This window comes from Cupressus sempervirens, chromosome 9, assembly GCF_028749045.1.
Source record: "Cupressus sempervirens isolate cs-2001-9-10 chromosome 9, ASM2874904v1, whole genome shotgun sequence".
NCBI classification, from domain to species: Eukaryota; Viridiplantae; Streptophyta; class Pinopsida; order Cupressales; family Cupressaceae; genus Cupressus; species Cupressus sempervirens.
In genome coordinates, this window is record NC_143126.1 from 826,293,701 (window position 1) to 826,320,585 (window position 26,885).

Sequence of the window (26,885 nt, forward strand, 5' to 3'; positions counted from 1 at the left end):
CCCAATTACCAAACTCTACCTAAGTTGGATGAGGTGGATGTGCCATGCATGTGTGGACCATGAATAGAGCCAGAATGCTTGTCATATCTACATCTAATTGTTTTGCTAAATTAGGAACAATGACTGCTTTAATGGCTACTTGTGCTCTAGCTGTCTCCAATTCTTTTTCATTTGCAATGCAAGAAGTGCAATCCTCTCTTATATCACCTTTTTTGAGGCTATTGCACATGGCTGGAATCACGATGTTGAATGCCTGAAAGCTAGTTGAAAAACTCAGCAGACCTGAAATTTTGAAGAACTTGGGACTACGAAAAATCTCAACAAACTTATCAAACATTTGGGAATATATCATTTTAAAAATATTATTCAAGAACAAGCATAGATACTAAATTTGTAATGTACACTAAAGACAAGAATAAGATATCTTTATTTAGTCATGAAATTAATACAGAGAAGACCAGAGATAGTCGGCCAAGGATTGCAGTTCATTCAACTAAACCAGACCACCTTGATGATACACAATATATTTGAAGGACCCACTGGTTGCCAAGAGGAACACAACTGTTGACTAATTGATGCTTATAACCCCTCGTATAACCACTATTATTAAACATAAAAAATATCTAGATAAGAAGAAGATCATTGGGAAGCAACAACAGCAACATGAAGTAACAGCCTTTGTAGGAATTCAGGTGTTTGGATAAAGGTGCTTATAAGCATATGCCATTATAGCAGCTGGTGTTGGTAGAATTCCTCCTCAATTAGATGTTTTGCTTGTTCTTGGTATTAGAAAAAAATTGTTTTTAGATTCAGTTATGGAGGATAAGAAATTTGCAGTGGAACTCAAGGATCAACGACTTCTTATTAGGCCAAAGGAATCGAGCTCAATTACAATCAATTACAACGCAGATTATAGGGGTTTGAGGATTTTTATAAGTTTTAGGATGAACCAGCTTCTACATTAGTTCATAGTACTGATTATCTATAAAATTCATGACACAAGAGTATGGGGCATTTGAATTATGTAAGATTACCTATTCTGAGAGATTGTCACAGGACCTCCAAAGTTTGGCATTGAACAACAAGATGTTTGTCAAGGATGCACACCTAGCTAGTATTCTAAAACTTCTCTCCCTTGTAGCAAGCATATGTCTAGCTTGATTTTAGGCTTAGTGCATTTGGATGTGTTTGGAATGATGTTAGTAGGATCAAGAAGCATGTACTAAGTCTTTTTTCATCGAGGATAGCAATCACAAGGTATGTATCTATTTTTTGTAAGTCCAAGGATTAGGCCTTTTGCAAGTTTTTACAGCTCAAAGCTCTAGTTGAGAATTAGATAGGGAAGAAGATCATTGAGTATACCTCTAAGGTGTTTGAAGATTTTTGTAAGGAAGTAGGGATGAAGAGGAAATTGACAATTTTATAAAACCCACCACAAATTGGGGCTGTAGAGTGGGAATTTCACTCAATTATAGGGACTACTGGGGCCATGATTTGTGATCTAGACTTGCTAATATTTTCTTGAGCAAAAGCATATGTTAAACAGTTTACATCCATAGTAAGTGTCCTCGGAAAATCTTGGAAGACGGAAGAGAAGGAATTCACTGGTGTGAAACCAGAGGAGAGCTATTTTCACATCTTTATTTGTCTAGTTTATATTGATTCACTGTAGAGAAGAGGGCAAACTTAGAACCTCTTAACAAAAATGCTCTCTTTGTAGGCTATAGTGAGACTAATGAAAGTTGTAGTTGATAGGGATACCAAGTTTGAGGGGAATTTTGCATGCGCATTGTTTCAAGAATTCATTCCAATGATATAGGATGAGGAGCAAGGAGCTGTGACTTTTGAATCTCCAATGATACTAGTTGTTTCTACTTTAGGTTAGCAACCGTCAGGAAAGGAGGGAGAAAATTTGATCACTTGGTCTAAGGAGACCTTGGGTTTCAAATAGACATTGAGGGATGCTCAAGAGCTTGTTGAGGCTCCTAAGAGCACATTAAGGGAGAGCAGCCCCCTCCAAAGAAGTTTCCTACCTACATAGCATTGATGAGTAACATTATTGAGTCTTCCAGCCATTGGGAAGCAATGGATCAATGACAAGTTTGTATTGTAATCAACCTCTTAGTGAAAAGGAAGTTTGAAGCATGCAGAGACAATCTTAGTTTGTTGCAGAGTTTCTTCCACACTAAGAGGGTGTGTTGAGTTTTTAGCTTTGTTTGAAACTTCTGCACATGTTTAGTGTGAATATGCAAGTAGTTTGAGTTGTTTCAATTTTGTAATTCACTCAAGGGATAAAATGATTTTTTTTATATTGTTAATTAAGTCTAATAAAGTGTGGATAAGCACTAAAGTTTTCGATTGATCTTCCTAGTTATCTCCTGCATGAGACAAGAATGCTATTCTTGGAAGATTAGATCTTTTTAGATGGATACAATGTAATAATTTTGTGTTTCTATTAGTGCTACAGTTGTGGAGGTTTCCTTGTTATCTTTCAAAGGTATGTTTAGCATATTTCAAGGTGTAAATTTATTTGCACACGTGTGTTTGTTTCTGCAGTTTGAATTTTAATGGTTTGTTTAATCAATTCAAAGTTTCAAATTTTGTAAAGAACTGAGTAAAAAGTCATTGTGGAACTAGTAGGAGGTTGTGTTTGATAGTGCTTAGGCTGTTAGTTCTCCATAAATATGAAAATCTTGCAATATTTTTGTGTGTTGATAGTTTGGCTCTGCAGCCACGGAAAAGCAAAGTCAAAGTAGATATTGACATCTTGTGCAAACCTAAAATGACAGTTTGTTTACAATGTCTATGATTAAGTTTTTTAGTTTTATGTATAGTTAGGTCTTAGAGAGCTTCCCCTCATAATTTGAACGACAGTTCTACACAGACTTACAATTTGTGTCATCACAAAAGTGACTAACCAAAACACGAACAATTTCCATTGGCTTTATTTAATCACAGGTTTCATTTCATTTCTATTTGGTATTATATTGAGGCTAGAAGAGATAGTAGGTTAATTTAAGTACTTTACATGGTGAGTTTGGGGAAAGTTTTGACTAAAACTAATGAGATGAAAGAACATTTATAAAATGTTTAAATAGAAAGAAAAACTATTATATTTTCATCATCTAATGATGGCATGTGTTTCATCCAATAAATTGTTTACATCAAGACAAGCATTTAACTGAAGGATATGGTCCTAGGATTTTTATGATGGCTTGCACTTTCTGTTTGAATGCTGTATGTTATCAGTTTTTTGCACTTCAAAGGAATCCTTCATGTTTGATCACTTTAAACATTAGATAGAAATGATGTTTTAAAATTTCTTTTCTTAGAGTTGAATATTAGATAGCCATTCTGTTTCAAATCACCATCAACATCCATTTCGTATGATCTAATTGGTCGATTTTCTTGAAAGCTGGTTTGTAGGCACCGGAGTTGCTTGCTTTGCTTTTTGATCGAGGTACATTGTCCTACTTCATTATTTGCTATTGTTATCAATAAAATTACTTGAATAAAATATTGATATCCATCAATCTGATATGTCATGACCAGCCTTTATTTTTAAATATAATTTAGAAGAAAAGTCCATAATATTACAACATTAATGTTTGATCAGGTATGTCTGGATGTGGTCCTGGTCATGCAACTGGTTGGTCATATTAACATATCAACGTATTAGTCATTACTAGGGCTGTCAGGTAGTTGTCATTTGATACAAAAAAAGACTCTTCTATCTTCCTCAGTAGAACATCCTGACAGTGTAAGGTCTGACATATGCATTGGAGTAACTAAGGGAAGCTATAGCTGAAAGGCACTAGCTCATCTGGTTGAGAACAGAGGCTTGAGGCTATGGGTTACCCCCATGGTCCTGGGTTCGAAACTCTTTCCAGATTTAACTGGTGGGACCATAGTGCGAGCCTGTTGCCCTGCCTGCAGAGGATTAGTCTCGCCCCAGCTCGCCTCTTCTGTGCTCCAACTTGGCAGTTTGTAAGACCAAGGTAAAGGCCGGTTGGGTGCTAAGCTGGGTCGCAGGGATATAAGAATAGAGAAGTCTGTAGTAACAACTAAAAAAGTATTATTCTTTAATCTCCGCAAAGAATTTTTATGCATCAGTGTTCAATTTGAACGTGGCCTTTGTTTTCATCATGTGGGAAATTTGTGATTTTGACACCATGAGGTCACAAGTAAGAACGTTTTGAGAAAAAAAATCTGGCCGAATAAAGATTGGGCTCCAAGTCTTCTTGTGGACAAATAAAAGTTGTTGGTATAAGTTCCAATAGGACTAATAACAGTTTAATTTACTTGTTACTGTGAATCCATCACTAACATCCCTCCTATATTGTTGTCAATGCCACTCCATCCATGTCACTTCGCTTGATTACCTCCATTGTAGTGCCTTATTTAACACCCTTGCCTACTATTTAATATGTTAAAATTTTCATCATTTTATTTTTGCACCTGTCACTTTAGTTTATCCTAGCACCAACACTGGCCTTCACATCCCCTCCCACTATCCCACCACCCTTCTCTCTGTACCCACTTTAGCTTGAGATGTATCAGACTCATTGTCGTTTTCTCTTGTGTAAAATGAAAAGATCCATCACAAACTCCTTTTAGCAGCTGTCATCATCGTAGCCGATTGTACATCTGACTGGTAAACATTCATGGTCCTATTGCATTCTTTCTTCCTGCTCTCAAATGAGTGCAAACCTGTTTTTTCATTGCTATTTAAGTTTTACAAAGATTCATAAAGAATGCCCTAAAAGTATACCAATATCCAGTGTCCACAATAGAGATTTGTTGCTAATGCAAAATACTGAAGGGTTTTTAATAGCTTCATTGATAAGGAAACTCTCTAGGTTGGACATAAACTTGTCATTTATAAGGCCAGAGAGTGGAGAGGTGAGGTAAATCTCCGAATGCATTCAACAAATGTTGGACTAGTCAGTAAGAAAACAGAGGTAATCAAGTCCATTACTATTAAGCTTTTGTTAATTTTGAAATCCTAACCATAGTATATGATGGGGATTTGCTTCAACTGGAGGTCCTTTACTTTGAACTCTTAATATATATTTCCACCTTAAGCAGCCAACACCAACGTATAAGACTAAGATACCCATACAAATGTTTACTAAGAACTATCTTTGAATGGACCAACACCTTAGCTGCATTGCTAGATGCTTTACTGCACCTGTGAAAATTTGAATATTTATATGTATATAAAATTTTCCATGCATTGCGTATAATACTTTACAATTCCAATTGCTATTTCTTTTCTTATAGCTTTTTTAAAAGAAAATTCGCGAGTACTTTATATATCTTCATTGCTACCCTCGCCCCCCAAAATTTTGAGATTCCATGGAATTATGTGTTAATCTCATCTTTTGTCATATTTAAAGAAAATAGCTTTATAATATAAATTTTTTCTTCTTTCCCCCTTTGATCTAATCACATTAATAGTACTCTCCCAAGATACTTCTTTTACTGGCATTCCTTTCCCTACTTATTTCAAGCTTAAATCTTCTTCTCCAACAATTGTGCCTCTTTGGCAAAGTTTATATAGCTATCCTCCTTGCCTTCGCTTCTATCTTGTTTACATATTCTTCCCTTGTCAGTTTTCTCTTTCATTGTTGAATTCTTTTTCACCTTTTTCTCATTTTGCTTTTTGTTTTATTTTTATTGTTTTAGGGAATGTTGACAAACAATCTCATTTTCAGAATGAATAAGGGCACCTAACACACAAAAAAATGTCTGGAGCTCCAAATATGATAAACCCGACTACCGAAGGAAAATTAGTCCTCCTGATTTCCATATCCCTTATCGGCATTGTTAGCATGTTTTACTAATGGTTTTGTACAATAAATATATAGATTAGTGTATGGAAGCTTAGATGTGACTTTCTTTGGAAATAGACTTATTTTCTGGAATTTTTAGTAGAGGATCCTCCCATCCCGTCTGGACTAAGAACCTCCAGCGTTGATGCTTTTATTTTAATTAGTCCTCCTCCTTGGTAAGAAAGACATTAAATTTCTTCTATCTGGATCCCTAACTGACGTAAGTAAATATTTTTCTACCAATATATCCTTGCTCCTCTGTTAAATTTACTGTAATCATTCACATCTGATTATTTATTTTCTTGGTCAGTAAATAAAGTTTTTAGTGCATGGGCTATTAGAAATTGTAATTTTAGTAGCTGATTTGTGATTTCAAAAAAAAAAATTAAGGAAACAATCAGTGGATGAATTTGCAGTTTTGGAATTGTCTTAGGAGTACACATTTTGTTACGTGAGCTTCCATCAATCTTGAATGGATCAGCTGCAAGTAAGGCACTAAAACAAGATGAGTCCATGGCATCTTTAGCACCTAAGGTACTATCTCAATCAGCATTATCCTGGCAGTTTTTAATTGATGTTCTTTATTACAGGAAAATATGGACAATAGATCAAAACAAAGGGATTTTTGTACCTTTGGAAGAGCATCAAATTCAGTGACATAGATTGATTGTTTTATATTCTATTTAAACAGACCAAATCCAACATTATTTGAAGATTGGTATTTTTCTTTTATTTGGTTCAATGTGGTAAACCCATATCAATAGCTTTACCTTCATTAGGCTTGTCAATATTTACTTGGCTGTTATTTAAATCTCTTTGCAATTGTTGAGACCCTTGAATCACATCTACTTACTTTTATCAACAGGTATATATCACTCAAAACCCTCTGGTAGGGCACACACAATGCACCACCCACTTATTAGAAGATGCCAATATTGCTAAAACTCATGTGGACTGATTTAAATTGTATTGCACCCTGGAAAAAGTGCGATTTGGCTATCCTGTTATTGTGTAGGCACGTGGAGGTTATCTTGAGATGATTGTAATGAAAGAATATTGTCTTATTTGTTGTTGATATTAGCAAAGAAAATTTGTTCATAAATATGGTAACATGTTGCGAATCTTATTTCATAAAGTAAATTTGTTGAAAGAGACCAAATGTTATTGAGTCCATGTAAATGAGTTTGTACTCATTTACTATATTTATGATAAAACAGTTGCATATTCTGCATAAAGTCTCATTGGCCCTACCTTACGAGCTAGTGTTCTGCACTAATGAGTATGACTGTTAAATATTGCAGCTGCATTGTTATCACACCCCTGGCAAGGAGACTTCCATGAGTCATGTGCATGTGGGATTTACAAAAGTAGGTATAGGTGCATGTGTGCATCTGGCTAAATGGGTTTGAAAGCATAATTAAAAGATATTACTATTGACAACTACTAGACTTATTCTTCTGTTCACATACTCAAATTATTCACAATTAGAAAACATGACACATATAGAAAGACAGAATATTGTAGCCACCGATTGATTTGAACATAAGAGGGGTTCCTATAGCTCACCCTTCTAATTTAAGTTCCTGCAGTTATCTAGACTTACATAATTCAGAGTAGGTCTACCATTTTCCAGGTGGTTGAAATGATTTGGGCGGATTCTTGTTGATACATGGTATCTTCAGTTAGATGCAAGGGTGATTACTTGTATTGTTTATATATGCGCATGTGTGTGTTTATCATAGAGGCTAAACAGATAGTTATTGCATTAAGAAGCTAGAATGTAACATAAAACAAGATAGTACTTTATTCATATAAGCAGAGTATACAATCACGAGTACAATGATGCTTCATAGTTCAATTCGGACGATGTACATGTATCTCTCGAAGGGGTGACTCAATTGTCACGCAACCTTTTGGACACTAATTAATCCCGTCGGTTATAGTATAGTTTTACCAACAACATCATCCTCCCCAAAAGAGCTGTCGTCTCTGGACGAAAAAATAGAGACAACTAAACTACTAAGTACATCAAGACAAAATCTAAGAAGGGTGCATCCCTGGTGGAACGAGTGTAGTAGTCATCCTCTGTGCCCATAACTCATTCGACTGTGCCCACAACTCGTGTACCTACTGTGTCCGGGTGTTCAAATCCACCTTAGCCTACAACTTAAGCTCTAATGCTCTCTTCATCATCTCAACTATCTTTTGGAGCTCCATCCGACTCCATCTTTGCGTCCTCCAACTGAGATACGAATGTTATCTTCTCTGATTCTCTCTCAACAATGAGTGTTGCCCGCTCTATCTCCGAAGCTAACTGCTACGTGACCAAATTGGCTTCTACTACAGATAATCTAGTAGTTGTCTCCTCCCGAGCCCTCGCTATTGCTACTTGATCCGCCTCACTCCTTCGTAGAGCATAGTACACATTCCTATACACTTGTACTATCTCTCACATCAGGTTCTCAACTCTGCTCTCTATTGCAAGCTCCTTAGTAGTCTACTCCTGCCGCATCTTTGGAGTCTCTGTGTTCGTCCATCCTTGTGCCTCGAAACATACTGAGAAGGTCGCTGGACAACCAACCTGCATCAATGAGAAAACTTGCTCTAACCCTCACACCACTGCCTCCAAAGCAAATGTCTTTGCTGAAATCACTACTTGGCGACCTTGGGTTACCATGTCCACTAAGTACGTCTCGACATCCTCCCCTATAACTATCGAGGGGCCTGATGATGTGGGGTGTTCCGTGGCCACCGCTAACTCTACTGCTTCTAACATCCTCTTCGCAATACTTCTCATCGGATGTGGGGGCAATAGCTCAACTGCAACGGTAGGATGACTCTCCTCTGGTGGGGCTAGAGGATCTATCACCTAAGATACTTCTCTCATAGGTGAGAGAGTGCTAAATATCAGTGTTACTGGTCTAATGTAGAATGTCCTACTCAAGTACGCACTCAAGTCCTATGCTGCAGTACCCTCACTGGTAGCCAATAATGCATTATCTATTGTGACCACCGCATTGGATCCCACTACCTCTTGTCTAACTTGAGGTGTCCTGAACTCTCAGGAACCTCTTGTAGCAGTATATCCATCACCTCGTCTGGCAAGGATGTAGGCGGTGATGGATGGGGCTCTGTCTGAATAGTAGCTACGGCCTTTGCAATGGTTGGGGTCCCTGTAGGTACTAGCTGAGCCGCGATTGTGATAGGGGTCATCACTATGGTTGTGTGAGTTGGCCAAATCTTGGAATGTGTGCACTGTGTGTACCCATAGGGGCCAAATGTGTTGTTGTCGAGAGTGCAAGCCGTGGGAATATCAACTGTGTGGTGGTAATGACTTCAACCTCTTCGTCATCCTCTTCATCCTCTTCCTCTCTGTCAGTCTCACTAGCATTAGATGATGTCTCCTATCTATATTCCCATGCTTCTAACCTGCGTCCAACTCTTGTTTGGGTTGCTTCTACCCGACTGTGGCCTTCTGCTTGATTGGTGTGTCTAAATGTCTCCACTTCATGGTAGGGGGCTCACCTAGCACGAGTGGGCCAAGCTTGACCTCCAACCTGTCAAGAGGGATCATTTGCGTTGTCACATCCAGGAATAATCCAACAGCATAGTGGGGCATGTCGAATGTCTTGTGTTGAAGTGTCATGAACTCATACATTCGTTTCGCTAGTATTGCGGCCTAGTCGTACACTCTCCCATTCATGATCCCATTCATCATTGCTACGTGCAGAAAGGATATGTCCGACACTTGGCTTGGTCCCATGAACCTACTCTTAATTGGTAGCCAATACTGCATTATATATTGTGACCATCGCATCGAATCCCACTACCTCTTGTCTGACCTGAGGTGTCCCCAAACTTTTAGGAACCTCCTATGGCAGTATCTCCATCATCTCGTCTAGCAAGGATGTAGGCAGTGATGGATGGGACTTTGTCTGAACTATAGCTACGGCCTCCGCAATGGTCGAGATCCCTGTAGGTACTAGTTGAGTCGCGATTGTGACAGGGGTCATCACTACTGGCTGTCTGAGCTGTCCAAATCCTGGAATGTGTGCACTGTGCATACCCATAGGGGCCAAATGTGTTGTCGCCAAGAGTGCAGGCTGTGGGAATATCAACTATGTGGTAGTAATGACTTCAACCTCTTCGTCGTCCTCTTCATCCTCTTCCTCTCCATTAGTCTCACTGTCATCAGATGATGTCTCCTATCTATATTTCCATGCTCCTAACCTGCATCCAACTCTTCTCTAGGTTGCTTCTACCCGATTGGTGTGTCTAAATGTCTCCACTGCATGACAAGGGGCTCGCCTAGCACAAGCAGGTCGGCTTGACCTCCAGCCTGTCAAGAGGGATCATCCGCATTGTCGCATCCAGGAATAATCTAATAGCGTAGTGGGGCATGTCGAATGTCCTATGCTGAAGCATCATGAACTCATATATTCGTTCCGCTAGTATTGCGGCCCAGTAGTACATTCTCCCGTCCATGATCCCATTCATCATTGCTACCTACAGAAAGATGTTTGACATGTGGCTCAATCCTATGAACCTACTCTTAACCAGGTCCATGAGGCAATGCCAATGCCCTTCCTGGATATTAGACTTCTTCAATCCTTTGCCCTTCAAAGTGTCCATCAATGGTTCTTTTTGTGCTTGAGACAATTCACCACATAAAATCTCTATCAGTTACGTCTTCAACTCTCGACTTAACTTCTTTGGTTTGCTATCAATTTTCTTGCCTACTTGTGTATGGTTGGGTATGCGGAATACCTTGGTGAACTCTGGTGCCCTAAAGGAGATGACCAAGTTTTGCTCGAGATAGGAAAACGAATTGTTTCTAGAGAACCGGTCTAATAATCCGTACTCAGCAAAAGAAACTGTAGGGATGGGTCAAACTCATAACACGTGGTAAGAGGTGATGCTAACTCCAATCAACAAGTTAATACTTTACAATGTAGTAGTAACACAATGTAATAATTAGAGCATTTAAGAATACAGTTCTGAGTTTTACATTATACTTTAAGGAAAATAGACATCCAACCAAATATCCAAATTCTTCACATAATGCTTATTTCATAAAGGATTTGCAATAAGGAACAAATCACGTCTCAGATCATCAATTAGAAAGACAATACCTGTTGTTCACATAGAATATTCAAATGCAAATTCCAGTAAAAATAATTGCCAGAACCTGATATTTTTGTAGATGAGAGTGTTGGTCATGTATCCACCGTATAATGCTGATGTGTATGCTCCCGAATCTTGGAGTTGATGTGGAGGATGACGGTCTATGCACCCACAACTGGCATACTCCTCATGCTGCAAGGAATGAAGAATCATCTTGTTGATGACAATGATATACTTGCTACTGCCACTGTCAGTCCACACACCCGCAACCTCCATAAGCCTACCTGCGGTATCTCAGATTTCACCCACAACTTCTAGAAACCTACCTGCGGTATCTCATATTTCACCTGCAACACAATGTCCCTCCCAAACAATGTGCATGCATATACTTACTACAAGTTGGCGTTCTTGCTAATATCTTACGACTCTGGTAATACATGTCTTAGGAGACCTGTTCCACAACAATGATATCTGTTTCCCTCTCCACAGACTAATCTCTCCAACGTTGGCTATTACTACAACCTCTCATCCTAGCACATATGACTATTAAGCCGAATTTACAACAGACCCGATCAAAGTAGGATATTACTTTAGCGTTCACCAATATCATGTCAACTGAATATATTTCCAAGAGTAGCTAGGGCTACGTCCAACTCATCTACTGCCTTAAGGGGTTTCGTCCTTAGGCAACCAATCACATCCAAGCAACCAATTTCATAAATAATATATTGATATAGTTTCATGGTGACAATCCCAAGGAGCTCATTGCTTTTATAACCTCGATATGAGGGAAAGTACAAACAACTAAGCAATGTGGGATAAAAGCCCATTTCATCTTCTAGTCACTTAAGTTACTTTGGTTATAAAAAGACTTTAATTCATAAAGTAACTTTATAAATCCACTTTATAAAATAGTGACTTTACCATAGAAAGGCTTCTCCACTTAAATAATTCCCCAACGAAACCAAATAAACTCCTGTGACTAGTTGGCATCCTCACGATCAATGACGTTAGCCTATCCGGATGGGGAGATAGACCAACAAGGCGCCAATAAGGCCTAGCGCGGAGAAGGGGACATTATAGTCCTCCCTTCCCAGGATTGCTTGCCCTCAAGCAATCTCAATGCTAGATGCTATAGGATTGATTTGCCCTCCCAAGTGGCATCGTCATATGACAAATCTTTCCAGTGGACTAAATACTCCCAAATGGATCTGTTACGCAACTTCATCTCCCTAATCTCAATCACCTTGGCTGGAACCAAAACCAGTTTCCCTTCTTCACCAAGCAGGGGTAATCCAACAGAAGGTACTACATGTTGACCAATCACCTTCTTGATGCAAGATATGTGAAACACATTGTGGATTCTACTGTCATCTGGCAAGTCCAGCTCATAAGCAACCTCTCCAACCCTCTTGATAATGTGATAGGGACCATAAAATCTAGCTCGAAGTCTCTTGGATCCACTCTTCTTCAAGGAACTCTGCCTGTAAGGTTGGAGACGAAGGTAAACCATGTTGCCCAATTGAAAACTTCGCTATGTCCGATGGCGATCAACATACATCTTCTGCCGATTCTGAGCCTATAGGATATTCTCCCAAAGAGACTGGAGGATGTCCTGCTGATCCTGTATCCAATCTCCAACTAATGGTGCTCTGCTATACTGTAAGGTCAGATCTATGAATGATAGAGGTTCGCTGCCATAGAGGGCCCAAAATGGTGTCATCTTGATGGACATGTGGTAGGAGGCGCTGTAGCAGTAGTCCCCTAAATATAACCATTTGACCCAAGCTCTCTGTTGCCCTGCTACATAGTTTTGGAGATAACCCTCCACCCACTTGTTTACTATCTCCATTTGTCTGTTCGTTTGTGGGTGATAACTCGTGCTATGTGTCAACTCCATACTTGCCAATCTAAATAATTCCAGCCAACAAGTGCTAAGAAATTTGCTATCTTTGTGCTCACTATGGTCCGAGGTAGAACATGTAGGCAAAAAACCTCTCGAAAAAATAACTTGACTACCTGAGAGGTCGATGAATCCGCAACTGTAGTGTAGAAATGAGCAAACTTATTCAATCTATCCACAACCACAAAAATGGATTCTCTATTCTGCACTCTTGGCAATCCTGTAATGAAATATCCATGGAGATACTCTCCCATTTCTGTGTTGGAATAGGGAGAGGCTGTAATAATTCGGCTGGGAAATCGTGCTCTGACTTGTTCTGTTGACAAGTCCGACATTCTCTGACATGCTGAAGGACGTTGTCCTTGAGGCCCTTCTAAGAAAACCTTTCTCTGAGATGCCTATATGTTTTGAAGAACCCTGGGTGTCCGGTTGATGGTGCATCATGAAGAGTCTCCATAATTTTTTCCTTGAGCTTAGATTTTGGCACAAGATAGATCCTATCCTTATAAAAAATCACATCATTGATTACCTTGTACTTATTGTCCTGGCCCATCCATGATCTAACAAGCTTGAGTATTCTTAGAATACTCAACCAGTAACTGGGACTTCCAATCTGCCGATATCTTTGAAATGGCACAATACTTGACTACTGAAGGTCTCCTGGAAAGTGCATCGGCAACTATATTGTTCTTACCCTTAACATACTTGATGTCATAATCATGGGCCTGAATCTTGCTGCCTTTCTTTGAGATCCTTTTGTTCTAAGAAATATCACAAGTTGTGGTCAGTCTTAACCGTGAATTTGCCACCCACCAAGTATTGCCTAAACTTGGCTAAACTGTGCACAATGGCTAGCATTTCCTTGTCATAGATGGAGTACAACCTCACACTGTCCTTGAGCTTCCGGCTCTCATAAGCTATCAGATGCCTATCCTGCATCAGAACTGTGCCAATACAAAAGGGCAAGAGAAGTCAGGAAGTGCCAAAACCAAGCATGTGCATATCATCTTCTTGAGCTTATCAAAGGTCACCTTTGCATCATCTATCCACCTAAATGCCCCTTTCCGTGTGAGATCGATGAGGGGAATTGTTGTTTGAGAGAAGCCTCTAGCGAACCTCTTGTAATAAGAGCAAAGACCGAGAAAGCCTCTTAAATCTGATACGTTCCTCGAAGGTGGCCAATCTAGGATCGCTTGTATCTTTACTTGGTGTACCTTCACCCCATCTGCACCAATCACGTGTCCAAGGTAAAGAATCTCAGTCAATCTGAACTCACACTTTGATTCCTTTGTGAACAGTGAGTGCTCCTCCATAATGCTAAGTACCTCATCTAGGTGCTGCAAATGCTCCTGTGAAGTTCTGCTGAAAACTAGGATATCATCAAAAAATACGAACATGCTCTTGTGCAACTATTTTTGAAAAATATGGTTCATACATGACTGAAATGTGGCAAGCGCATTGGTGAGCCCAAATGGCCTAACTAAGAACTCATAGTGTCCATAGTGACATCGGAAGGCTGTCTTATGCACATCCTCCTCACGAAGCCGTATCTGATGGTATCTATATCTAAGATCTATCTTTCAGAAATAGACTGCCCTATGTAATTCATCTAGTAACTCATCAATGTGAGGAATAGGGTACTTGTTCTCAATGGTCTTCTTGTTGAGAGCATGGTAATCAATACACATGTGAAGAGTGCCATCTAATGGTCTTCTTGTTGAGAGCATGGTAATCAATATACATGTGAAGAGTGCCATCCTTATTCTTCACCAAAATGACCGAAAAAGCAAAGGGGTTGGAGCTAGGTCTGATGTGTCCCGTGTCGAAGAGTTCCTTAATTGTCCTTCCTATTTCCTCTTTATAGTGCCTAGGATGACGATAAGGAGTGGTAATGATGGGTTTGATGCCCTCTAACTCAATGATATGCTCAAACCCTCTATTTGGGGGAGTATCCGTGGGTATGTCCTCAAAAACCCTCTTGTGCTTATCAAGCACCAATTGGATGTCAACTTGAAGCTGTTGTCTTGATCCTAATGTAGCCTTAGAGGAAATGAAACAGTGTGCTGCCCACTCCATGTCATCATGGCTCATAATAGCCTCCATCTGATGAGGTGAAATCAACCTGGGTTCACTCTTTGGCATGGCCTTGAGAATCACCTACCGACCATCCTATAAGAATTTTAGCTACATCTTATCATGATCAACTGTGTACCTGTCGATACTCTGCAACCACTATCTTCCCTATATGGCGTCTAATCCATCCAAATCAACAACATGAAAATCTGCCTCTAGAAGAAAGTCATCAAAGTGAATCGAAAGCCCTGGCACTTTCCTTGTGCACCTCAATCTATCGCCTCCTACCACTCTAACTTTGAACTCAGGTATGTCATCAACCTGTAACTTTCTCTTTGAAACCCAGCACGTGTTTATGAAGTTATGTGATGCACCTGTAGCTAAAAGACACAATATGCTACCCTCTAACTATACCTTTCAAGCGAAAGGGGTGACCCAAGGGATCCTAGAAAGGGAAGCTATAATAGGAGATTGTTTCGGAGTGGATTCCTTCTTCCTCTCTTTAGGAGGCTGCTCCTCACTTTCTTCCTCGTCGCTGCCCTCATACTGGTTCTGTGTGAGCATCTTTCATCCATTTGTGGTCTACGGATTCTGGGTTCTGGTTTCTTGTCTCGGTTGTAATCCTCGAGGGCTCCAGCTTATTTTCTCTACATATGACCTTGTTAGTAGACTTGTAGCTTTTCTCTGGTTTTTTTGTTGGCTGTCGAAAATCTCAAAAATGTCTGATGTAGGTGATTCATGTTCATCACAAAGTCAACAACCTCTAAACTATCAGTGGCTCTACGATAGGATTTCCAAGCTAGAGTTGGATAACCAACAACTAAAAGAGCAAATTATCTCTTTAACTAATACTATTTCAGAACTCAAAACTATTGCTAGTTCCAATTTGTCTCAGATCCAATGTTTCTCTAGTGCTTTCACCTTCGAGACTGCAAGTTTACAAACCCATATTCAGTCCATTATTGAGCAGCTTGATGGGTTGGATATCATCAAAGAGAAACAATTGGAAATCGCAACGAACCATTCTTCTCTGATTTTTGAAACCGAACAGAAAGTGAAATCGTGGGCCTCTCTCTAAAATAATACAGCTGCTACTATGTCTTTAGCTAGTGGCAACAAGATGGTTCAGGGAAAGATGGATGGTGAGGTGGGCTCGTGAGCTCAATCTACGGGTCTGCAGTGTCCCTCCCACTTGTGACCCTCTCTCTGCTAGATGCTCTTTCTTTTGTGATTAGCTTGGTATCTCTAACCTTAGCGAGAGTGTCTCTTAGTTTGTTTCTTAAGGTGACATCATCATTCTCAATGACTAGAGAACTCCTGACTCTGCTTTATGAACGATGCTCTAGTTCCATCTACTCCACCAAGATTGATCCAACTACTTTGGGACTTTAGTTTGTTTCTCAGGATGTTCTTGGACCGATTTCCTGTTATGGTTGTCATCTTTTGCAGCTTTGTGAGTCTTCTAGACTTGTGATCTTGAGCGGTCTTTCCTACTTTCTTGGATCTGACCTCTTTACTTGTTGGCCTCATTATGAGGGTGCTAGTGTGGTTGACTATGCCCTCACCTCTCCCTCCATCTCCTTCATCCATGGCTTCACCATCTTACGCCTTCCTCTTGGGGCTCATGCTCTCCTTAGTATCCATTTTTCGTTTTTCTTTGCATTCATTGCCTCCTCTTCAGTTGTCCCATCTCTTTCCTTCCACTACCAGTCCCCCTGCTCACTTCCGCTTCCTTGAGGGTGATAGTGAGCTCTTTTCCTTTCATCTTTCGAGACTCCTTAATCCTGCGTGTTTTGCTAACTCTTGTGAGGCCTCTTCCATATTTGATTTGCTTGCAACAATCACTTGGAAGTCTGCCATCCTTTCCATACCTCACTCTCCTTCACTCTCCCTCCGTAGCAAATGCCATAATACATGCCCTATGAACCAATGGTTTGATGTTGACTGCAAAGCATTTCATCGCTCAGTGCGTTCTACTTTCAAGGCTCACCCCCTGATTTTGCTCACCTTCAATTGTCTTACCTTCATTTTCTTCACTATAAGAAACGATCCTTTACTGCTTCCCAATGTAAATCCCTTTGCTCCACGTTGATCCATAATCCCCAGCTCTTTTGGCACACTCTTTTCCCCCACTGTACCCCTCTGTCTTCCATTCTTGACTTTCGCTCCCTAACCTCTCACAACACGACTCTTTATGACATTCCTAGGTAGCCTTCTATTCATCCCATTCCGCCTCCTTTCTGTCACTTGTTAACCCCTTCTTACATTTATGAGGCCATCAGATCAATGAGATGCAGCAGAACAGCGGATGAAGAGGGGTTCTAGGCTGAACTCTTCAAGTTTGGTGCCTCCATTCTGGGCCCTTATCTCTCTATACTCTTTAATAGGGTGGGTTGTATTGGGTTTCTGGTTTCTTGGTCCAGGCATCTAATTTACCCTATCCATAAGATTGGTCCTATCTCTGATGGGAATTATAGGACTATTATGATTGGGTACACATTTTCCAAACTATATGCTACGACACTCAATACTATGATATCTAGAGTGCTTGATAGGAAAGGTTGTATAGCTAGAGGACAGGCTGCTTTCTAGGCTGACTACTAGACCATGGATCACATTTTCACTTTACGGGCTATTATTGAAGAGGCTAGACATAAATCAGAGAAAGTTTACTGCTGCTTTGTTGATTTTTGCAAGGTTTTTGATTATGTTCCTAGGATGGCTTTATTTTAGAGGCTTTAGGAGATTGGGATTTCAGAGATGTTACTAACAGCTATCATGAGATGATATGAAACTGTGGTGGATAGATTCAGGACTCCTGATGGTTTCTCAGTTCCGATCCATAGCACCATTGGGGTTAAACAAGGTTGTCCTCTTTCGCCCACTTTGTTCGGTTTATATATTGATGAGCTTGAGGATTTCCTTTTGAAGTCTTCACTCCCAGGTGACGGTTGCTACTTACACCAGGTTTTGATTTCCATTCTTCTTTTCGCGGATAATGTGGTTCTTCTTGATTCTCTAGAGAGTTTACTGTTTGGCCTCATTTTGTGTTCAGAGACAACTAGTGGTTAATCTGGGTAAGACTTGGTTTATGATCTTTAATTGCTTAAAGACTTCTTATCTTCACTTCTTTTTTCAGGGATAGCAGATTGAGACCACGTCTTCTTATATGTATCTGGGATTGAAGTTTTCTAGACCCTGCTTTAGTATGAGACCGATGATACAGTCCAGAGTTAGTAAGGGTATGGGTTCTCTTGCTATGCTTGAGAAACAGTGTTTCGGACACCATTTCCAAGATACCTCGTACAAGTTATCCCTCTTGGACTCCCTTGTTCAGTCGACTGTTCTTTATGGCTTAGTGGTTTGGGGGCTTTCTCTTCTTGGCTCTGACTTGGCCTCGATCGAGTGGGTTCAAACATTGTTGTTATGGTGCATCATAGTATCATTCTTGTTGAGTTTGGTGCTCATCCCTTTAGTCTTGCTGCAATATTTGATCTGATTTGGTTCCTTCATCGCCTACGTGGTTTTGCGGATTTGGTTGGTGAATGTGATAGATGTTCCCCTAGCATATTGTTCTTCTGTTGCTATTGTGAGTTCTGATACTAGCTCTCGTGCTCGTTATTGGTATGCATAGGCATCTTCTCTGCTAAGCTCAATTGGGATTGATATTGATCGTCTCCCTCCTTATCAATTCTCATTGAATGCCCCTCCTCATCGCCTCCCCTCTTGATAGGAGTTAAATGAGCATGTCAAACTTGATATCTACAGATGGTATATTATTACTACCTGGACTAACCCTCATGGTGGCTTATGTTCTAGGATGGCCTTCTATGCAGAGCACTTTCTGGAGATTAGTGATGGGATTATTGTCCATCCTAGTTACCTTTCTCAGTGGTGGAGTCATGCCCTTCGTATCTCTCTGGGGTCTTTCAGAGTTGGTTCTCACCGTCTTCGAGCTTAGACCGACCATCATATTGATAGAGGAGATTGGATTTGTAAGCTATGTACTTTAGTTGAGGTTGAGATGAAGACTCACTTTATTTGATATTGCCCTATCTTTTATGAGATCAAAGGGAGATTTTATTGTCTGTTTCGGGACTTCTTTTCTCTTTTAGCTTTTTTCAATTATAGTGACCAGTGGTGTCTAGCGCTCTATCTTCAGGAGGCCACTCTACTTCGTGATAGTACTTTATCGTCACTACTCCTCACCGACATACCTTTGATCAGCTTAATACTGCCTTTTTTCGCACCCTTATCTCCTTTACAGTGTGTGAAAAGGTCGTCTAGTTCTACTAGTTCTACTGGTCGTTCCAAATATGTCAGACCTCGTAGTGGTTCTTTCGTCAACAACACTCCGCCACGAGTTGACAAAGTTAGTTCAAGCCTCCTGTCCACTCGCAATCTTATCCTTCTCTGACTGATTTCTTTTTGCCAAGGAAGGACTCCTAGTCTTTGCCTTGGCCTCTCTCTTCTTGTTTCTTGTTGTCTATTTTTCTCAAACACCATTTGGTGCTCCTGCTGTTGTCAGTTGTCTAGTTGTAATCTCTCTGTCCTATAGACCTTTTGTGGTCTTTTGTTGGACATTAATAATTTCATCTTATCTTATCTTCCTCCTAAGCTCGTTCCGTGCTTCAAAGTCCAATCTAGGAGGGGAAGTCTTATGCTGATTCTTGTTCTTCTGGAACAAAGTAGACGCCTTATAAGGTTTCTTGGGAGGTTGTAGTATCGAAGAAGGTGAGTCTAGATCATGTGCGTTCTTAATAGCATCATCCAATGTGTTTGGTTTAAGGACCTTGATCAAACTTCTAAATATGTCTTGTAAGCCCTCAGTAAACCCTCAAAACACCCTGTCAGTTCATGAGGGTCGCTATGATGAGCTAACTCTATCAACTGTGTAGACCTGCCAAAAATGGGGACATTACAGTCCTCCCTTCCCAAGATTGCTTGTTCTCAAGGAATCTGGCATCATACAAAAACCTCCATCGGGATCCCATAAGAAACAAATGATGTCCCTGTCCTCATTGAACCAACAGATTGTTAAAACCATCAACAGAACCAATAACATGAATTGCAACACAATACCAAGTACCTGTGTGGGTGATGTAAAGGTCGAAACATCACTAACAGACAAATTCTTAGGAGATATCAACAGACTATCCTTCATTATGCCCACCCAATCATCCTGCAGATAATCTAGCTAAGGTTCAAACCAACTCTGTATCCAGTGCAAGTCCTGGACATGTGAGTCAAATACCAAACTATAAATACTCATCACAATATAAACTCTATCATCAGTATTATTATCTTCATTGACATCCTCATGTTGTGATGATTCATCCTCAATCACATCAGTGTAAACCCACATACCACAATTCGTTGCTCCCTTTGGCCTTAAGGCACAAGTATGACCTTTAGATAAAGGCCCCTTGCACCAAAAGCAAAGCTGACACCTCCTCAAATCCTCTCTAGAAATATCATCAGACCTCCCCATTGATTACCCTTGTCCTCTACAACTGGTGGGGGCTCATCATCGGCCGAAAGAGCAAAAGATTTCAAAGCAACTTTGCTTCGAGAAGAGGACACCAAGTCATGTGCCTTCCTCATTGCTAACTAGAGAGAAGATGGGTCCAAGGACTTCACCCATCCACAGAGTGGCTCAATCAATCCCTCCATAAATAACATAACTCATCTGTGCTCTGAAATATCATAAACCATGATTGAAAGCCTCTGAAACTCTTTGATGTAACTCTCCAACCCACCAGACTGCTTCAGCTGAACCAACTCGCAAAAGTACACCTTTGGATCCTTCCTATCAAATCTCTCGATCAGGCGATCCACAAACTCTTGATAGGAAGTGATCTGATCATGTCGCAAAGAAACTTATCCATGATACCCCCAGTCATGGGCAGCTCCGTCTAGATGCAACACTCCAAATCTAATGGTGTCCACCTCTGACATAGGATGCAAAGCCAAATATGTGTTGAGCTTATGAATCCAAGCTCGAGCTGTAACTCTCCCAGTACCATCAAAGTGCTCCAATGTCATCTTACTGGCAACTTGTTGTAACTCAGTCTGTCGAGGTCGTTGTCTCTCAGGTCTTGGCCTCGCTCTGGAATGCTCTCGTTTCTGAGTCAAGAACCTATCAAAATTCAAATGATCTTTAACAACTTGTGGTAAAGCATCGCACTTTGTAAAGTGTGCCAGCACATCATCAGCAAAAGGAGCAGCCTCAGGTTCAATACTGACTGCATCCATCTCAGGTCTCAGAAACATTGGCCTCTGTAGCCTATCATGAGTGATGGTATGTAAGTCAACTCTGTCAGCTAATCCACCACGATCCTCAACTCGAACCCAATCTACATCTGTGTACCCAACACCATCTCAAGTTCTATCCTCGACTCGAGATCTATGAGAACCAACAGAAACATTTCGAGCTCTCTCCTTACTCCATCCTCGAGGTAGTGTTATCTATTGTAGAGTATTAGAAAATTGTTGCTGTACATCTATCATCTGCTGTTGCCCGGCTGCAATATTCCTAAATGCCTGTAGGGCATCTCTATCAACCTCAACATCTATGGGTTGTAGTCCAGTGCCACCATAATCACCCGGACTACCATCCGAACCAAATTGAATCTCAGGGTCACCTTCCTTGGAAGGCGAATTACGTCCCCTTCGGGTATAGTGCATACCCGGCACAAATCTCCTATCATCAGCCATGATACTGGATTGACAAAAATGGATTAAATGCAGATTGCAATTCTAACCAAGCACTGACCACTATCATTTAATTCAGAGCTCAATTCCTGTAGGCTGACATGAAACTGCTCTGATACCACTGTAAAAACCCTCAGTATGGTTATAACTTAAACTCCGAATTTCACCAAATTTTCACACTACTCAAATGTTTGGCATTTTGTCAAACACTTGCCAAACAAACTCTTCGGCAATGTAATTGGAGATGCACATTAAACTTGACCCAAGCTTTATGTGTGTTGAATAAATATATGCATAGAGACAAATGCTGAAGGTAATGTAAATGACAGTATGCCACTAAAATATCGAGCCTTTAACAATTTGCAGCCCAAGAATTGTAATTGTTAACAACTTCATGAAATTTAGAATGATAAAATCAGACAGAACTGAACAGATTAACTTTGCATTTTATTTGAAGAATCATATATCAGAAGCACTTGTAATTGAAATTGAACCTGGATTGCAATTGTTATGTGTCAAACTGTATCATGAAATTACCCTCCTGTTGTTCACATGGGCATCCTCACTACCAATCCTCAGCCGCAGGTGAAGATTGTCCTCTTGCCATTAATGAAGATGAAGGCAGCTTCCTTACAACTCACTCACCACTTCTGAACTTGTCCTCACAAATCTGGGGAGTGATTATACCATACAAATTGCTGAATGCAGGCAGTATAACAGTGATGCCAGACCTCCAAATGAAATCGCAGGGTGCCCAATCAGAACACAGAGTTGTATTCTGTGTGCTATGGTTGTAATAAATGTCCTCCAACCTCAATGCGAGTTAGACTAAACCTGCCCCAGCTCGGATAAATTGGCGTCCAGTCTGATACAATTCACCAGGCGTTACACATCCTCATGTTGCTTCAGTATTACAAACAGCAATCACCAAACCCTCAATCGAATTATTACTTCAGTTGCTTTGTTTTGCAATCAACCTTCTTTAGTATAACAATCTTCGTAGCCATAGTGAATACAATTGGAGAATTCCGACAATTGTTTACCTCAGCACAACTGTCAATGATGAATCTTAGAATTACAACGCCAATCTCCCAGACACAGATAATGACAGACAGGTGATGTGACCAGTGAAACCACCAGACTTCAGCAGTGATTTCAAACATCAGAAATTCAGAGACCCTTATACTTAACCAAGGGCTCACAATTCGGACTTAGGAAAAAGCCACAAAGGCACAAAAAGCAAATAAATATTCAAACCTGTCTTTCCCAATGAAATGAGCTCTCATTTATAAGCTTTTGTTGGCCAAAATTTTCTTAGAACTCCACTTCAGAAAGTGTGGAAGTTTCCCAAAAGAACTCAACACTAGAAACTTTCCAATTCACTTTTTAAGAAATATCTCTTAAAGTCATTATTATAATAATATAAACATTATTATAATAATGCAACTCAATGATTAATAAATAAATAAGAGCTCATGCAATTTATTACTTTATTAACTGCAAGTGACAACCAATTACCGAAGCCACCCACTACACTACCAAAAATAGCAACTACCGAAAATAGACTTAATAAAAATAGTAAGTTCACAACTGAGACCCCCAAAACACCCTATCATCTCAGGAGGGTAGCTATGAAGAGCTAACTCTATCAACTGTGTAGACCTGCCAAAAACGGGGACTTTACACGGGATTATAAATTTTGTATGCTTTAAAGTTTTCATGGTAACCCCACAGATATCCCGTTCTTGCTAGAAGTTTCCAACCTGGTTATTTTGTCTTTAGGTACATGTACATAGACTGGACAACCAAAGATTCTCAAGTGACTTGTATCAGGCTTAATTCTTTTGAAGTCATATTCTGCAATATTCGATGAGGGCAACATAAACTACAGTTCTAAGGGCTTCTGCCCATAAGAAATTTTGAAGGTCTTGAGCCTGGATCATGGCTTTTTCTGCTTCGATAATGGACCTATTTTTTCTTTCTGCAGCCCCATTTTGTTGTGGGTTGTGAGGGACACAAAATTCCCTCTTGATTCCTTCCTCAATACAGTTATCACAAAAGCTACTGGAAGTACAGTCTCCTCCATTTCAGACCTTAAATCTTTAATTTTCTTTCCAGATAAGTTCTCTACTTGTGCCTTAAACTCTTTAAATCTGCATAGGACTTCATTTGACTCATTAGATTTTAAGAAATAAATCCAAGTCTTCACCACATAAATCAGAATGCACAGTTCTGATATTTCTTTTGACCTACTTTGACTAATGTGAAATGGACACATTGTATTTTTACCCATAGCACACCCTTTGCAAGTACATGACTAAGTTTACGAATTCTGGTAACCATTTTCTCAGATGATGGAAGAGCTCTGTAATGTAGATGTCCTAGTCTTCTATGTCATAGTTTGCTGGAACTAGAGGAGTTGTGTAGAAGAGCTTGGACTGGCCATATACAAAGCTTGTCCAAACTCTCATGTCGATTCCCAATCATTCGTGCAAACTTGACGCTGGAGTTCTTTGGCCATACTAGAACTGTACCTTCTGAAAATGCTACTTGATAACTGTCGTCTTCCAAAGCTGAAATACTTATGAGATTCCTCTTAATTCGTGGCATAAAGAGGATATTATTATATAGTCAATTCTAGTATTACTTCATATATATACAGACACGTCTGTTGAATGCTGAATAATAGCGTTAACAATAATTGGCATGTCTCCTTCCAAGTGTTGTTTATCTATTTTCAGTTTGCCTGCCAAGTTTATGGCAAACAGAGCTGCCTTTGCCTCCACTGCACGGTTTGTTCCATCTTCAAGCTTTTGGGCTCCCAAAGAAGAATATTTCCTGTCCAATCTCGAGCCACGCAGCCTGCCCCTAAAGGTTCTGGATTTCCTTTATACGCCCCATCAAATTTAATTTTGAGTTGTCCTTCGTCCGGTTCTAACCATTCCACAGTTTTCTCTATGATTTGAGATGGATGAACCCACGAATGCCCATTAATAGGCAAGCTTCTTCTATACATATTGATCATATCAATAGTAGACTACTGCATTTAATCAATTTATCACATAATTATGTGTACATCCTGATTGTGTGTTCCTATGTGCTTAACTATTGCAAGATTCTAACTTAAGTTACAGATGGGGAACATATGGAAATATAAATTTTCCCAATTAGATCGAGTGATAATTATATGAGCTCTATGGGTGCTTTCTATGCTTAATCGGTACAAAGTTTCAACAGCAAAAGTTAGGCGTGGGAAACCCGTAGAAATATGAACGGCTCCAATTAGATCACCTATCATTTATATGGGTGCCAGTTGAACTATTTATAGTCAATATTTTAGTTCGTTAACCGTCAAAGCAAACTGCGAATGTCAAGCTGTTTTGAAATTAGTTGTAGTTCATTCTGTCCTCCACAGAAGAGGTAAAAGATTATTACGATATCTTCCATGTAAAGGAGACATCATGTGGAAACCGTTTAATTTGCATCTTGTAGCTAGTTGCCGTCTTAGAATCCTCGATAAAAACGTAAATCAGAACAATCTCAACTGCTTTTTGTATGCAGTGAGCCTCATTCCTAGATCATTGTTATAACTGCTTGGATCTGTATTTCAATGGGACCTGAAATAAGTGGTTTCTTTTAATATAGGTGAGCACTGAAGAGTCGTGGCTCTGTTTTGATCAACCAGCTTTGATCCTACATAACAAGGTAATAGTCTTTTTTCTTCAAATAAATTTGGAATGCTTCAAGTAGAGATTTTACATGTAAGCAATTATGAAACTAAGTTTTTGTGAATGTTTTGTAGGTTCGAGCATTTGCAGGCTGGCCAGGAACAAGAACAAAAGTAAGGATTCACGACCACGCTACCAATGAGAGTCAAATTATTGAGATTAAAATTATCACAACAAAAGTTGGATCCAAGGATTGTCACGATATGCAGATAAACAGCGAAGATACTATACTCCTTGATGGGGATGCTCTCATATTTTGTTGTGGGGGAGCTTCTACACTTGAGGTAAAATCTATTTATCAATCTGATACTTATACCCATGTCCTTTTACGTAATTTGTTTTGATCACATATGTCCATTGAGCAATAGGTATTGGAGCTTCAACCTCCAGGGAAAAAGCCAATGAGAGCACGAGATTTTTGGAATGGTTTACGCGGTCGAAAGCTATTCAAGGCATAAGTTTAAAATAAGATACAATTTTCTCATTTTTCACCAAACATACTTATTAATCCATGCAAAACATGCTATATTACAGAGCAGAGAAAAGATGAAATGAATGAACGAACGCTTTTTAATGAAAGAAAGTGAGGTTTGTTAATTCACTTGGTTGAAGAGTCATGGGGTATGGATATTATGGTCCTATTATTGTTATATTTTTTATTAGGAGAGATTGGGTGGCCTGTGTTGGCGTGTTCTTTATGTTCATATGGAGACATTTTAAACAAGCCATTTAAAGTAGGACTTCAATTTTTGTTTCAGATGTTTACATTTTAAAATCATTTATTGAAGGAGATTTTAAATGAAGGGAAAATTTTGGTCCATAAGTTGAATCCAGTCTCATTTTGTTAGGTGGATATATGTTCCTGTTCTTTTAAAGTACATTTTACTTTTATTTCTAATAGAAAATGGCATTCTAATGTTTAGTCATTATAAAAACCTAATCTTATTAATTGTTAGGTCTTAGTTTCTTTATATTTCATTTTTGTTAATTAATCTAATTTTTAATATCATTTTTAAAATGTAATAAATCATAAGTTTTAGTAATATTTCACTACCAAATACAATTCAAGATGGAAATGTAAGAATGAACTATTTTTTGAATTAAAGAGGAAGATTATTTAATAGAATAAAAATTGAACTAAAACTTTAAGAAGAGGCAAACTATGAAAATTTACAATTTTACATGTATAGAATTTGTTTGAGGATCAACATTTAATAAGAAATAAATAAATAAATTATATCTATTTTTTATTCAATTATGACGATTTAACCAATATGCATGTAAACATCTTTTTGGTAACTGTACAAATATACATTTAATATAACTAAATTTTTTCTATGTCAATTTGCATTTTATTAAAATTATACATAAATAATGATTGTAAAGATGTATAACATAAAACAAAATTCAAACTTCCAAGTATTAGCAAGTTAAGATAATTAATAGTTATCATAACACAAAGCTCACAAACACGTGTTTGTTGCAAGTAAAAGTATTCTTTGAATATGA

At 39.2% G+C, this 26,885-nt stretch overlaps 1 protein-coding gene across 3 annotated transcripts in view; it reads left to right on the forward strand.

The window, feature by feature from the left end:
- Positions 1–26,199, forward strand: part of PDE194 (formyltransferase) — a 275,670-nt gene extending 249,471 nt beyond the window's left edge. For all 3 annotated transcript variants that reach the window (XM_089802236.1, XM_089802235.1, XM_089802234.1), the window contains exons 8-12: positions 3,427–3,460; positions 6,268–6,368; positions 25,294–25,353; positions 25,451–25,660; positions 25,745–26,199. In XM_089802236.1, the coding sequence (XP_089658362.1) occupies positions 3,427–3,460; positions 6,268–6,368; positions 25,294–25,353; positions 25,451–25,660; positions 25,745–25,834 (495 nt within the window). In that variant the 3' untranslated portion in view covers positions 25,835–26,199. The remainder of the gene's footprint in view (positions 1–3,426; positions 3,461–6,267; positions 6,369–25,293; positions 25,354–25,450; positions 25,661–25,744) is intronic.
- The last annotated feature ends 686 nt before the right edge of the window (positions 26,200–26,885 follow it).